This window comes from Vipera ursinii (genome assembly GCF_947247035.1).
Source record: "Vipera ursinii genome assembly, chromosome: 1".
In the NCBI taxonomy this organism is placed as follows: Eukaryota; Metazoa; Chordata; class Lepidosauria; order Squamata; family Viperidae; genus Vipera; species Vipera ursinii.
The window spans coordinates 310,727,987-310,744,099 of record NC_139512.1 but is presented as its reverse complement, the minus strand read 5'-3'; the positions used below and the strand labels follow the sequence as shown (position 1 = coordinate 310,744,099).

The 16,113-nt window shown below is 40.5% G+C and overlaps 1 protein-coding gene across 3 annotated transcripts; it reads left to right on the top strand.

Moving 5' to 3' along the window:
* Positions 1–1,232: 1,232 nt before the first annotated feature.
* NENF (neudesin neurotrophic factor) lies at positions 1,233–14,572 on the top strand. 3 transcript variants are annotated; one of them, XM_083359318.1, is made up of 5 exons: positions 1,233–2,033; positions 3,507–3,567; positions 6,395–6,498; positions 6,808–7,027; positions 13,995–14,572. In XM_083359318.1, exons 1-4 carry the CDS (start codon positions 1,872–1,874, stop codon positions 6,982–6,984), a joined length of 504 nt encoding a protein of 167 aa, XP_083215444.1. In that variant the 5' UTR covers positions 1,233–1,871; the 3' UTR covers positions 6,985–7,027; positions 13,995–14,572. The 3 variants fall into 3 exon arrangements, with proteins under 3 accessions (XP_083215444.1, XP_083215443.1, XP_083215442.1); XM_083359317.1 differs by lacking the exon at positions 13,995–14,572 and adding an exon at positions 7,794–9,609; XM_083359316.1 differs by lacking the exon at positions 13,995–14,572 and having other exon boundaries at positions 6,808–9,609.
* The last annotated feature ends 1,541 nt before the right edge of the window (positions 14,573–16,113 follow it).

Below are 16,113 nucleotides of genomic sequence, written 5' to 3'. Positions count from 1 at the left end.
GTTAGCCTATTCAGGAAATCGGTTGAAAGAATGAAGAATGTAAGCGGGATGCAGAGCGGTTATATGTAGAGCTGCAACAAACCTGAATGACCGGTATCCGTTAACAGTATCTATCTAACAAATTTAGCACAATTTAAATAATCCGTTAAATGGGATTTATTTTAATGTGCACAAGGTTGAAGATAAGACTTGGAAGCGTGTCCCAATAAACAGGATTTACACTAAAGCAAATACGTGCAAATATTTCTGTAAAGAACTTCAAGCAAGAAGCTATTTAAAGAAGTTTAACTTTTTAAATTCAAAACCTGTAGATAGACTTCATCAGGGCTATCATACCCTAATACTGTAATAACGCATACCTGGGCTGCAGGCATCCAGATGAGCACCACACGGCAGCAAAGAAAGTTTCCTGTAATATGACACAGGTGAATTCTGGAGAGTATTGTCAATTCTCTTGAATGTTAGTACTCCTGATAGCAGTAGTAGTAACTGCCTCTTTATTATTATATACCACCTTACTGTACATGTAATAATGACTCATTTTAATCACTTAAAGCAGACATGTCAAACACAAGGCCCGGGGGCCGGATCCGGCCCACGAAGTGGTTACATGTGGCCCGCGAAGCCATCCTGGAAACAGTGAGGGAATGGCCCCCACTGCCTTGGCCCTGGCCCACAGACCCTCCTCCTGCCAGAGACCCTCAGATCTGTCCCACTCCTGCCCAGGCCCCCATAGGCACCCTTGATGCAAAAGATGTAGAGCTGACCACACCCACCCAGCAGGCCATACGCACTCTAGCCACGCCCACCCAGTAGGCCACGCCCACCCAGGCCACACCCACCCGGCCCCCTGAGGGCAACCGCAATGCTGATGCGGCCCTCAATGAAATTGAGTTTGACACCCCTGACTTAAAGCCACTTGTTGCACAAAGCTCTTCTGTGTACAATATACAGCTGGATGGCTTCCAGACCAGTCAATCTGATGCTTTATAGATAAAAGTAGGATTTAAGGTTGGTTTGCAGTGTTTGAAGAGTTAATAAGAGACAACCAAGAAAACAAACCATAGTACATTGTACTTGGTGAAGAGTAAATCAAGCAGTTGGCACCGGAGCACTGGTGCAGTTAGGAAAAAAAATGGGCATTTAAATATATTTCTGAAATCAGGCGTTAGTCAGCAGAGGTTTTCAGCTTTAAGTCCCACTATTCACTTTTAACAATATTACAACCCGTTTCTAACATGTAAAACAAAACCCAAGAATAAAACAACGTTTACAGTTATATTTAAATATTGTTTTCACTTGTAGTATCTTTTAATTAAACTTTCAGCCTTATTCCGAGATAGGCTATCTCGAATTCAGAACTACGGAGGAATAGCACCATCTTGAGTGCCCGGAGTCAATCATTCTACATCTGCAACTAGACTTTACATTAGCATTGCAAGGTACAAAATTGCTTTAATCAGTCAAAGAATCAAGTAAGAGGGTGTTGTTTTTTCTCTTCCCGCCAGTGAACTTTTTTTTGTGTTTTGTTTTCAATAGCTGAACGACGCTCGCATCCGACAGCCATCCACAGCTTGTTCGAACTAAGCAAAAGGAAGAGGCAGGAAGGACTCTCTGGAGCAGGGGTCTTCAAACTTGGCCCTTTTGTGACTTGTGGACTTCAACTCCCAGAATTCCTCAGCCAGCCATGCTGGCTGAGGAATTCTGGGAGTTGAAGTCCACAAGTCACAAAAGGGCCAAGTTTGAAGACCCCTGCTCTGGAGCCTTCGGGCTGAGGCGACGTATAAACGAAGTGGGTGAATAGACAAGGCGTTTCCCTCGCCAGCCTCCTCTCCCGGCTGGATTTGGAAGCCGTCCACCGCCTGAGCGCCATGGCCCAAGGCCGCCGCCTGGCGCTTGCCCTGCTAGCGTTGACCCTCGCGGGCTCTCGGGAGGCGCGATGCGAGCAGGAGCTCCGCTTCAAGCCCCCGCCCTCGCAGAGACCGGTGCGCCTCTTCACCGAAGACGAGCTGGCCAGGTACGACGGACACAAGGTAGGCAAAGCTTTCGGAATGGTTGCCGGGACGGGCCTTCTCGGCAGCAAAGGCCGGGCTCGAGCCGCTTTCTCCGGGGGGGGGGAATTATCTTTTCTCGGTCGCGGAAGCTGCGCCTCTGGCCTCTGTTGCAATCACAGGACTGGAGCAGTTGTGGGCGTTTTGATCCCGCCTTGGACCTTTCGGCCGGAAGGGACTGAAGTTCTTCTGCGGAAGGCGGGTTGGGGAGCTGCAATCTCTTTCAACTCGGCGGAGTTTGTTAGGCGGCTTTCTTTCTTTCTTTTTTTTTTGCCTTGTAGTTAACAGCCTCGATAATCCACGAGGAAGAGTAAGGAAGATTTTGTACAGCATTAAAACATGACTGCCCAAATTGGGATGCTGCGCGTTAGGACACAGCAGTGAGGTTTCACGCTGTCGCCAAAACTTTGTTGTAGCGTCTTTTCCTTAGTTTTGTGGCACTGTAAATTACTTTTACACACACACACACACACACACACACACACACACACACTTGTGTAGAGTTGGACTGCAATGCAAAAATAAATGCATTTAAGGTCTGTTTTGGGGAGCCCTGGCATTTTAAGGGGAAAATTGAGTGCCTTTAGGGCCTGGAAGTTTGCTCCTAAAAGTGACCACGATTAGAAGCCCTACTAATTCTGGGTTTTGGGGTCTTTAGAAAGATGCTTATGGCAGGCAACAAGGAGCTTTGGATTACACTTTTGCAACACTGTAATTAAAAAAAAGCAATTGGCAACATAGATAGCCTTGTGGAAAACTGGAAACACAGTTTCTTATGCTCATAGGAACACCTGAAGGCAAAAGAAAGAAAACTAAGATTGATTGTAAATATTAAAGCCATTTCAAATATGTATGCAGTAAGGACTTCTTTGTTTGCTGTTCCTCTTCATTTAAAAAATTGATGGATGTTTTGTACAAATATTATACCTTTGTATTCAGAACTTTCATTTGCACATTATATATCATAAAGGATATGATAACTTCCATTCTATTTATTCATTAGCAAAGGAATTAGATGTGGACATTTTCAAAAGCAGTGAAATCAGGGCCTTCCAGCTGCGTTTAAAGTATAATACTGAGCAACACCAGCTATCATGGCCAAGAGTAAAGAGTTTTGGGTTCTAGAGTTTATCCACCACCTCTGGAGAACCACAAATCCTTCACCATTAGCAACCACTCTACATCTAGTTAGTACATTCAGTGCTACAGATTTTCCTTTTTATTTACACCAGAAATTTCTCTGCTCAGGTTTATGCTGCAGTCTTTCTTTTTATACTAGAGCATCTCTTTGTTAATGGGAACAGGCGTTCCTCTTTAAAGATAAGAAACTTCAAGTTCCAGTAAGCGACTTTTGGTTTTCTTGGAAAGAAAGGATGACCAGGCAAACAGTATGCTGTTGGTATTTCTTGTATATCAGTACATTTCATGATAAAGTATATAAATTGTACTTTTCAGGAGGATGAACCTATTTACCTAGCTGTGAAGGGTGTGGTGTTTGATGTCACTTCTGGAAAAGGTAAAAATCACATTAGAAGCAGAATGTTTCCCCCCTTCAGTATGGTTCACAATAAGAAGTACCAGTATATCTCAGTGTTTTCACCTCAACCAGATGGCCCTTTTAAAGAGCAAGGGCAACTGCCCAAGGATATGCTGCAAAGGTGTTCCTCTCATTTATGAATGCTGCTAGTTTTTTAAAATTATTTTTCAGATGTTTATTATCCTTAACTCCAGAGCTGGATAACATTAGCTTTCCATTTGTTGTTGAATTTCAGCTCCTATCAGCTCCAACCAACATGATTGATAGTGAGCAATCCTGGGACTTGCAGTCCAGCATTAGCTAAGGTGGCCACAGATTGCTCTTTAGAAGAAAGACAGCACTTGTGTATAATGACAAATTTTATCCATTCAGCAGCCTTCTGTGCTAATTTCATCTGAAGAATAATCTAGGTCTTCTCCTGTTAGCAGCCCAGTGCTGCTGCCCCAGGAACATTCATTTTGCCACTGCTTAAAACCAAAGGGAGCAAGTTCTTACTTGCTTTCCTCTGGATTTCAAAACCTCAATCATTTCTGCCTGTTTTGCCTTTTTAAAGAGTTCAGATTCAAACCAGGGTCCTGAGAGGAATGTGAACAATTTGAAAAAAATATTGCTGCTTCAAAAGATTCAGTAACCCAATCCAAATCTGATTGTTTATCTCAGTCCTGAATAGTTTATCTCAAAATCCCATCTGATAACTTATAAATAGTTTTAATGCACATCCCTTCACATATGCAAAAAATCCATAAAGCAGTAAGGATGAATAATTCCCAATATCAATATAGTATTCATACACTTTTGTAAGTAGTTGCCATAGGGTTATTAAAAGGGAACATAAATAGCATGTATGCAAAAGTATATGGCAAATACACTCTTCTGCCCATCATAGAATACCTTTTGCTAGCAGCTAGTAGACTAGAAATTCTTGGTTTGGATAATAGGTTAGAACTGTGACACTTGTGGTCAGACCTAGGTATTGCATACAAAATTGTTCATAGTAACATTTTACCTGCAAATGACTTTTTAGCTTTAATCGTAATGTAATGCTTGCAAACAATCACTTTAAACTTAATGTAAACTGCTTTAAACTTGATTGTAAAAAAATCAGTTTTTGTTACAGCGTTGTCCAAGTCTGGAATATCATATCTGGTTCAATTGTCTCAGCCACCTACTTTCAGGGGGCTGAAAGCCCTAATAAGCAGGCATATACATAGAATGAAGGCTATTGCTAAGCACATTGGTTTGTGCTTAAATTGTAAGCCGCCCTGAGTCTTCGGAGAAGGGCGGGATATAAATGGGATTAAAATAAAAAAAATAGTTTTAATTGTAACTTAACTTCTGTGGACCTCAACCCATATTTAAGAGATCCCTAAGGGAGCATGTGTAAGTGCATTAACACGCCTATCATCCCTGGCACATTTTATTATTTCTTTCATTGCTTGTTCTAATTTGTAATTTTTGTTTGACGAATAAACACATACTGTATGTATACAAATTTCTGGGAATGGGCAGTTATGTAAGGAAAGCTTGGGAATCCAGTTATATGATTCCTACCACTCATGACCACTCATAGGGTAAAGTTTTGGCCAAATAGTATTTTTGAGAAGAACTTTGGGAGATAGTAAGAGAGGATGCAGTTCCACCATGTATGACGTAAGACCAAATAATATAGAAATTTGACACAGAATGAGGGTTCTGTCTTACTATTAAAGTAAAGGTAAAGGTTCCCCCGCACATGCATGCTAGTCGTTTCCGACTCTAGGGGCCGGTGCTCATCTCCATTTCAAAGCCGAAGAGCCAGCGCTTGTCCGAGGACGTCTCCATGGTCATGTGGCTGGCATGACTAGACGCCAAAGGTGCACGGAACGCTGTTACCTTCCCACCTATTTTTCTACTTGCATTTTTTATGTGCTTTCAAACTGCTAGGTTGGCAGAAGCTGGGACGAGTAACAGGCACTCTGTTACACGGCACTCAGGATTCGACCCGCCAAACTGCCGACCATCTGATCAATAAGCTCAGTGTCCTAACCCACTGAGCCACCGCATCCCTGTATCTTACTATTACAAGTCCTTATATTCTGTGAATGTAGTTTCCAGTGGGCATTTTCTTTTTCCCAGTTTTAGGATCATCCAAATGTATGGTTGCCTTGTTCAATTTGGTATTTTCCAAGTATTTTGTATAACAGCTCACAGAATGCAGTCAAGCTTGGGTTGCTCCTGGTTGGAGAAATTGTGTACTTCACTTCCATTTCTCATCTTTGATTTCCCTTTTCCTTTCTGGTCACCATTTCACCCCTTAATCTACCTCTTATATTATTCATTGTATGCCACTGTATGCCAGCTCTTTCTGTGCGTTGTTGTTAAGGCTTTATAACGTTGAGGATTTCAGCAGTTTAGGATATTTATATTATTGTATTAAAGTTAGTTCAAGACAACCTGAAAGATGGACCTTCTTCTCTTGTTACACAGTTGAAGATAACATTTCATGCTTACTAGTTTTTGAACATTTTATGGCCTGGTATCATGCAAAGTCAGGATAAAATAAACCAATTTCAAGGAAGTCTCAAAATATATCAACACTTAATTCTAGGCTTGTGAATAATGAAGTCTCTGGGATGTAATTTACAATAGTTCTTAAAAGAGGTTAAATATCTCAGACTAAACACACACATACGCTTGTGTGTGTGTGTGTGTGTGTGTGTGAGAGAGAGAGAGAGAGAGAGAGAGAGAGAGAGAGAGAGAGAGAGAGAGATCCTGAAAATCTTAAGTCCTGCACTTAACTGCTATTTGTCTTATTTTTCCGCAACAGAATTTTATGGGAAAGGAGCACCTTACAATGTACTTGCTGGCAAAGATTCAACCCGAAGTGTTGCAAAAATGTCCCTTGATCCAGCGGATCTCACTTATGATACAGTAAGAAAAAGATCTTTTCAGCATAGCTTGATCTGAAGCCACAACTAAGAAATGGTTTTATTTGCGCACGGCTTTATTGGTCCTAGTGATCTAATCCACGTACAGGATCATTAAAGAGACAGTGGGATGAGGGAGGGATTTAAAAATAGAAAAGGTACAGAAATCTGAAAAACCTGGTTCGGTGCAATTAGTAGTCCTTTGCATTCACATTACATAGCATGGAGGTATGCAATAATCATTGTATTTCTTCTGTCTACCCACTCCTTTTCTCTCCATCTTTCTTTCTTTACACAATTGCAATTCATTGAGACGGGACTCACAGAAGAGCAGTTGCAATCTCTGGATGTGACCTTTAGTAATGTTTACAAGGCCAAGTATCCTATTGTGGGCTACACTGCCCGAAGAATTCTCAATGAAGATGGCAGCCCTAACCCAAACTTTAAACCTGAAGATCAGCCACATTTCACTATTAAGGATGAGTTTTAACAATAACTTGGCAATCCCGTGACTACTACAAAGAACCAGGAAGGTATCTAAAAACTGAAAAAATATAATGGACCTAAAATGGCTTCATATCTTTTGAGGATGATTGCTTTCTATTTTATCATGCTCTTACCATTGGTTAGTTAGTAATATTGATATGCATGATAAAACTGTAGTTTATGTGTTGAAATTGTTTTGACCAGCAAAGTGTTGTGTTTCAGTGTCAGTGGAGAAGCAGTTATTTTTCCTTAGCTAATTATTTGGCTAACTAAATGCAAAAGCTTAAGAGAAGAGCAGTATCTGATGACAAGGAGTCCCATGTTCAATCCCACTGCATATTACTTATAAAAAAATCCTCAAGGCCATATAAAACATGCAATTTGACAAACCATCCTGCTAATAATTGGCCATTAGCAATATCCAGTTGAATCAGTGATCCTTGATTGATGTTATCTAGGCCCCCTTCCAGGACAGTTTGTTGTCTGTCTATTTCTTCTACTCAACAGTCAGTATGAACTTTGAGTGTTTCCCATCAACTGTGCATTATTTCCACAAACTACCAGTAGAAAGCCTGTGTCTTTCTGTTCCAGAGTTCCCTGCTTTGTAGTAAAGTCCATAAAGAGGAGAGGCAGGGCATAAGTCTCAGCAGAGGAGTACAGAGCTGCTGTTTTTAGTATTAGCAAGGTGACATTGAAAATGTTTACTGGAAATTAATAATACTAACCTATTTTGCATATCATTTTAAGACTGAATTAATACAATTTTAATGTAGTATCAGAAACATTAAAAGTCTGATTCTTTATTCATCTTAGTATTCAAATGGATATACTTGCTACAGCGTGTGTCTACAAAATTCTTCCTCTCTAACACTGAATTCCACAAAAACCAGGTCTGCAATTTTGCAGCAGAAGTACAGTGTGCACAGCATGGCTTGGGTAGCCTCTATACCGTCATAGCCTTTCACTCATTCTCCTAATACCCAATAATGGTCCAGCTGGATGAAATGAACGCTGTTGGATGCATTAACCACTGTTTATAATAACCATGTGGATCTGATATTTGGTACCTCAAGTGTATATCTGATTGTATTTCACTTACTACTCCTTTCTTGTAGGCAAAATAAAATAATCTTTAAGACTCAAATCTACCTCACTAAACGACTTTGGACATAGCAAAAGAAAATTATGTCTCATTTGATAACATATGTGATATATTGTTAATGATTTCTGCCTTGCTATGCCTTTTTTCTTTTTCTTCTTAAAACAAGTTTCATTCCTGCAGGTCAGTTTGAGAAGCACTTTGAAATGGGTTGAATGTACTCTTTCACAAGTGATTTTTTAAGCATCAGACAGATGTACTAAAAATGCTGTAGTATATTCTGACCCCAAACCCCTCATTTCATTAATTAGCAGCCAATTAAGGTTCATCCATCCCTATATCTGCTTTAAAATACCTTTTGCAATTATTTGATTACAATATTTATAAAATAATGCCTTAGCCTAAAGAAATTTGCTGTTTCCACACATCACTAGATAGCCCTGCTCTCTGGCAGTGCTACATTTCAGCTGTTCTGGAAAAATCCTCCCCCCCCCCCCGCTGCCCAAATTTTTTCTGGCTCCATCCTGTTAGATAGGAATAGATTTTTCTCTTTTCAGACACTGGGAATATCTTGGAAGTTATTACATGCATAGCTTTTTGCAATTCTCCAGAAGTTGAGTGAATGATTTCTCTATATTTGTCCAAGAGGAAGTAACCAACTGTTACTCAAGGGTGGCAATGTCTCTTAGTGGCAGGAGAGATGCTATTGTAAAATTTCAGTTCAGGAGAGAGTTCCTACTGATATCTTCCCATGAGATTTATCAGAAGTGTGGGAAGCCAAAGAGTGTATGATGAAAGTGCAGTGAAAGACAGATTATTCTCATGTACTTCTTCACTATCTCATAGTATGGGATGAAAAACCTCATACTTCACTCACTAACATCTTCATGGAAATGCTCTTCTACTTTAAAAGAAAGTTTGAAAGCAAATTCCATTCATCTTTCTTATCCAACTGAATGAAAACTGATATGAAAATATGCAGAGAATATTATTGTGATTAATATTTGTACTGTTTCTACTTTCTATTATCAGGAAATGAATGTGAATCCACTGTTGCATGTTATCCATTCTTTAAATCCACCCCGTCTATGATATGCATTCTCTAGGCTCAGTCACATAGCTCAACAAATATAATTTAGATTGCAAAAAATTGCCTGTTTTTAACTACACCCTTCATGGATTTTAATGCTGAGGATTATCAAATTTGAGTAGGGTACTAATATGTTACACTTGCTAGATGAAAACAGGAATTGAAAACAAGATGATAGAGTTGCTACGTCTTATTGACAAAGCACTATGTTCTTTTTAAAAGCAAATTTATTTAAAAACTATTATTTGGGACTAGGAGCAATGTGCATATATAAATATTCAAGCCACTAGAGGGCAATGCCGCACTATTAGAAACAACATTATAGCTGGCAAACACAGTAATTGCCACTTGGTAATTGGAAAAATCCAAATTTCTTCAGTGTTCTGTTAAAATTGTAGAATGATAATGTGTAACACCTTTAATAAATGGATTATCTTATGCACTACAAGAAATATACCATAAGAGACATACTTGCATCATTTCAGTTTATACTGGTAGTCGTCTTCTTTAACCTAGAGTCCTTAGACGTGTCCCAGTAACCAGAGCCCAGTCATGCTTGTGAGCCATATAAAGTGCAGTCATACAACTTCCTGAGATTTCAAGTCCAAAAAGAAGTCCCACAGGTGGAGAAGGTGATACTTTTATCAAAGGGTTTCCCAACCTCTTGACAATTTAGGGATGTTTACAATAACATAAATGAGGAAAAACACTCAAACGTTAGAACATCCATTACCCAGCATTATCTAAAAATGTTTCTTGAAAATGAGAAAATAGGAAAGTAAAAATTGGCTCTTGAGTGTCAAATGATCCATCACACTATGCTGAATCACATCTGCTTGCCTTGCATTAGAATAGATCACATGGCAGGAAAGTTGTGGAATGAATAACTTTTTTCAACTTTGATTTGAGACTTAAACTCTTGTAATCCCTCCCACCCCTTCATGGATTACTGCCTTGTCATGGCGAAGAGGCTTGTGTAATTCTATGAAGCTATGAGCTATGCCGTGCAGGACCACCCAAGACGGACAGGTCATAGCCGAGAGTTCTGACAAAACGTGATCCACTGGAGAAGGAAATGGCAACCCCCTCCAGTATCTTTGACATGAAAACCCCATGGACAGTACCAAAAGGAAAAAAGATATGACGCTGGAAGATGAGCCCCTCAGGTCGGAAGGCATCCAATATGCTACTGGGGAAGAGCAGAGGGCTAGTACTAGTAGCACCAGAAAGAATGAAGCGACTGGGCCAAAGCCGAAAGGATGCTCAGCTGGTGGTGAAAGGAAAGTCCGATGCTGTAAATATTTTTTCTCCATAGAAAATGTAATGTAAGATCCACGAATCAAGGCAAGCTGGACATGGTCAAACCAAGAGATGACAAGACTGAACATAGACATCTTAGGAAGCAGTGAGCTAAAATGGACAGGAATGGGTGAATTTAATTCAAATAACCCTCAGGTATACTACTGCAGGCAAGAATCCCTCAGACGAAATGGAGTAGCCTTCATAGTCAATAAAAGAGTAGGAAAAGCAATACTGGGATACAATCCCCAAAATAACAGAATGATCTCAGTTCAAATCCAAGGCAAACCCTTCAATATCACAATAGTCCAAGTCTATGACCCAAACACCGGTGCTGAAGAGGATGAAATTGACTGGTTCTATGAAGCCCTACATTACCTTATAGAGCTAACTAAAAAGCAGAGGCATCACCCTGCCAACAAAAGTGTGTATAGTCAAGGCTATGGTCTTCCCAGTTTCAATGTATGGCTGTGAAAGTTGGACCATAACAAAGGCTGAGCGCCAAAGAATTGAAGCCTTTGAACTATGGTGTTGGAGAAGACTCCTGCGAGTCCCTTGGACTGCAAGGCAATCAAACCGGTCAGTCCTAGAGGAGATCAACCCTGACTGCTCTTTAGAAGGTCATATCCTGAAGCTAAAACTCAAATACTTTGGCCACCTAATGAGAAGGAAGGACTCACTGGAGAAGAGCCTAATGCTGGGAAAGATTGAGGGCAAGTGAAGAAGGGGACGACAGAGAATGAGGTGGCTGGATGGAGTCACTGAAGCAGTAGGCATGAGCCTAAATAGACTTCAGAAGATGGTAGAGGACAGGAAAGCCTGCAGGAACGTTGTCCATGGGGTCGCGATGGGTCGGACATGACTTTGCAACTAACAACAACAAATCCCTCCCAGTTGTGATATACCATGCAAGAAAAAGACAAGAAATCCAGTGCTATCAAGGAAATAAATAGCAACAGAATCATTACAAATAAATTTAATGTGTAAAGGTACATCTGCATCTATATACCACTTTTAAATGCTCATAAATTTTTATGAACATTTGTGCACCTAATATACATATACACACTCACTTTTCCAAAATTGCAAACTTCCATTTCTCTTGGCAACTAGAATTCTCCAGATATATTGCTCTTTGCTTTTGCCTAGTGGTTATTTAGATTTTTTTTCCAGGCCAGTACTGTGTGGGAAGTCAGCCCCACAGAGAAGGAAATATTAAAAGGGAAGAAAAATATATTTCCTAAAAGGATCTTAAAGAAGCAGAAAAGCATGCCCAGTTTTTTCTTAATAGCCCCAAGTCTCCCTCCCCCAAGCAGAAACCACCTCTGTAGAAATGCAGATGTAAATAATCCATTCAGGAAGGTTGGAGGCCTCCAGCTAGAAGCTTAGGAAGATGAAGACACCTAAAATCTACATACCCCACCCAAATTCTAAGACAGGACATATTGGATTAACCCACAGATGCCAAAGGGCACACTCAGACTCAGGTCAAAATACATGACACAGGAAATACAAAGCATTGAACAGGAACAGGAAACAACCTCAAGAGCCCCTAAGGATATAAAAACCCACTCCCTACATGTGTTCTTGCTCTTTTCTTCCAGAGCCATCTTTCTGTCTGGCTCTCCTCTTAATAAACTGCAACCTTCTTTCTAAAGCAGTCGCCATGTTGTTTATTCCCAGCTTGGACTGAACTATGATGAAGACTTTTCCTTCAACAATTGGAAGCCCTAGTTTGGTCTAAGCTCTTAAGCTGAGCCTTAGGCAAAATTCATTTGCTGCTCTGGAATATTCTTTCTTGAGCAGAAACTTTACTGCTAAGTAGCCCATTATTCATAATGAGTTCTGTATCTTAGGTTGGTGCTCTTGCACCTGACAACTCACTTTGTTTGCTCTAGTATACAATAGTGTTGCTTTTTTAAAAATGCAGTTAGTATTGCCCTGGTTCAGTAAAACAAATTATAAGCAAAATCAGATAAATCATTGTATCAAAAATGTGCCTATTTTCCTGCACATATTTCTCAGGTAATTATCAAAGAGGATGTTACACAGAAGTAGAAGCTCTGTTTTCTATCACTCCAGAATGGCAGAACAGAGTAATGGATTCAGATTACAGATGTTAATTGAAAGTTAGGAGGAATCCTCTTCAAGAGTATATTCAACGGGATCTAATTACCCAGAGAGGTGATGGGCTGTCCTATCTTGGATAGGGGAAGATAAGCATTTGTCTAGGATACTTTAAGTTGGATTTGTACTGCCCTCAGGGTGCATTGAGCAGGAGTCACACTCCATAGGCTAAAGAACTCTTTCTAGACCTGTGAGTTTATTAAACTGTACAGGAACCAGATCAATCACCTCATTGCCAAACTGTTCAGGATTATAAGTCAACCTAGTTCAAATTCATTTGCCTAGAATGAACCTTTTTCCCACTTTGTGCAACTTGAAAATGTACGTGCTTCTTTGCACAAATATATTCCTTTTGACCAAGCTAGGAACACAGGAAGCTGCCTTATCTATGGATTGTTTGGTGAATGCAGGAAAGCTCACAACACGCAGTGATCTTTACAAGGGTGAAATTCTGATAAAATATGTTCATGACAGCATTCCTTCCAAGTCAAGTCCATTCTTCAGAAGTATCTACACCATAAGATGAGCTGAATGTAGATCAGCTCCCACCCAACCCATTTTCTTCCTCACAAAAACCAATCAAAATACTCCTTTGTCACTTAACCAGGTACAGGCAGTCCTTGATTTTTGACCAGCCATTTATGACAGATTTTTAAAAAGGTTATTTTTGACCTGTCCTCAGGGATGACTATCACCTGCACAGGTCACATGATTATAATTTTGGGCATTTGGTAACTGGTTTGCATTCATGATGCTGCAATATTCCATGATCATGAAATCCACAACTGGTGACATTTTTTTTGCCATTTTCCAACTGAAAACAATTAAAAACATCGACTGTGTATGATGGATTTGCTTAAGAACCATGTGGCTCACTTAACAACCACATGATTCACTTTACAGTGACTCTCTTTACAGCCATCATAAAAATGGTCCTAAAATCAAATCCAGTCACATGTTGCCTTGACTTACAATCACAATGACGACCAAAATTCTGGATTTCATTGTGGTAGCAAATTGAGGATTACCTGTAGATATCAAACGTAACTAAGTCCAGAAGTTATCTTTTGCTAGAACAATCACTAGACTCAGAATAATCTATTATCTGAGAACTCTTCCTTGGACCCAGTAGTAGTTCTTGTTTAATCATGGTAACTGGAACTGGAATTTCCATCATTAATCAATGTGGTTGTAAAGGTCAACATCATGTGACCACATCACTTAGTGATGGCAGATCTGGCACTTTCAGTTGCTATTGTTAAATGAATCCCATGATGAAGAGAGAGAAAGAGAGGGAATGAGGGAGGGAAGAGAGAGAGAGAGAGAGAGAGAGAGAGAGAGAGAGAGAGACTACAGTTCCCTAACTTAATTCTTTCTGCTGATCTGCTTTTCTACACAGTTTCACTGCTGAGCTGCTGAAAGTCATGCAACAGCAGGAATGAGAACCTGGAGTGAGATGCAGAGTCTGATGCAAGAGGATTACTCGCTCTTTTTGTGTTTTCCTTTTTAAATGCTGCAATATGTACCAAACGTGCAAAACAGATGTAGCCCTGTGCAAAACTTCAGGCTTGGTAAAGGTTGATAATTTGAATTGCTGCTTCGGCACTGAGTCACACGGTAGAGAGGGGCCTTCCTCAGAAGCTGGGTGCGGATGGGCATGCGTCCTTTGGAATGTATAAACACATACACATACACACACTTCACAAAATAGTCCATCCTAACTTGTTACAAAATCTAATCTTGTGATGGTAATATTGTTTCCTCAAACTGAAAACAATACACGAGTTAGATTCTGAAAGAACAAAACTCGCTTTCCAATTTACAGATAACCAAGGAGCTGAAAAAATGTAATACAGTGCTATTGTACAACATTCTGCAAAAAATAACAATCCTCCAGAACACTGTGGTTCTAGCAATCGGATCCTGTGTACACATTTACTCAGAAGTAAATCTTATTTCCCTGAGACTTATTCATAAATAGGTACCTAAGATTTCAAGCATACTATTAATTTGGTAAAAAATACCTTGGTGATTTTTAAAAGTATAATTCTCACTTATGAGTAAAGCTGATTGCTAGTTGGAATTTCTTGAGAATTCGCCATGCAAGAGTTAACAGAATAGGAGACTGACACTCCCCACTCCACCTAGCTAAAGTTGTAAGGGCTGATGCAAGAGCTGATGTAAGAGGTGTGTGTACGTGTATACACATCTCTCTCTCTCTCTCTCTCTCTCTCTCTCTCTCTCTCTCTCTCTGTGTGTGTGTGTGTGTGTGTGTGTGTTTCGGTCTTAATTCAGCTCATCAGCTCAGCCCTTCCAATCTGTGGTCTGAGGTGAAGCTCTCCCTCCCTCCTTCGCTATCATTGGCCATTTCCAATGAAGGTAGCTGGAGCTGAGAAGAAATCCTGGAGAAAGCTCCTGTTCTAGTTTCAGTCTTGTCCACATGCCTGATTTAGATTGAGACACTGAATAGCAATCCCTTCTCAGAGGATCACTTGGCGTTTTCCACACTTCAGCACTTCTTGGCAGCTGGCATCATTGCCAATTCTGGCAAGATACCCAGCAGCAACCTAGGGTGGGGCTTGAGTCAGCATGCAGGAACAGAAGAGCTTTACGTTTGGAGGGCTGGTATGCTTGGCAATAGCTGCTGGCTTTTCCTCAGAGATGATACATCTTTAGGCTTTTCTTTCCCTCTAGGTGTATTTCTTGTAGTCCTCGACTTACAACTACAATTGAGTCCAAAATGTCTGTTGCTAAGCAAGACATTTGTTAAGTGAGTTTTGTCCTGATTTATGACTTTTCTTGGCACAGTTGTTACGTTTTTGTTGTTGTTAGCTGCGAAGTCATGTCCGACCCATCGCGACCCCATGGACAATGTTCCTGCAGGCCCTCCTGTCCTCTACCATCTTCTGGAGTCCATTTAAGCTCACGCCTACTGCTTCAGTGATTCCATCCAGCCACCTCATTCTCTGTCGTCCCCTTCTTCTCTTGCCCTCAACCTTTCCCAGCATTAGGCTCTTCTCCAGTGAGTCTTTCCTTCTCATTAGGTGGCCAAAGTATTTGAGTTTCAACTTCAGGATCTGGCCTTCTAAAGAGCAGTCAGGGTTGATCTCCTCTAGGACTGACCGGTTTGATCACCTTTCAGTCCAAGAGACTCGCAGGAGTCTTCTCCAGCACCATAGTTCAAAGGCCTCAATTCTTTGGCACTCAGCCTTTCTTATGGTCCAACTTTCACAGCCATACATTGCAAATGGGAAGACCTAGCCTTGACTATACACACTTTTGTTGGCAGGGTGATGTCTCTGCTTTTTAGTGTGCTGTCTAGATTTAGGTTTAGGTTTCTCAAGAGACAAATAAGATGGTCTGGTAGTCCCATCTCTTTAAGAACTTGCCACAGATTGTTGTGATCCACACAATCAAAGGCTTTAGCATAGTCAATGAAGCAGAAGTAGATGTTTTTCTGGAACTCCCTAGCTTTCTCCAGGATCCAGCGTATGTTGGCAATTTGATCTCTAGTTCCT

Coding starts and splice junctions, on each gene's coding strand:
- NENF (XM_083359318.1), top strand. CDS start 1,872: ATGGCCCAAGGCCGCCGCCTGGCGCTTGCCCTGCTAGCGTTGACCCTC. Junction 2,034..3,506: donor CCAGGTACGACGGACACAAG/GTAGGCAAAGCT, acceptor TGTACTTTTCAG/GAGGATGAACCTATTTACCT. Junction 6,499..6,807: donor CGGATCTCACTTATGATACA/GTAAGAAAAAGA, acceptor CAATTCATTGAG/ACGGGACTCACAGAAGAGCA.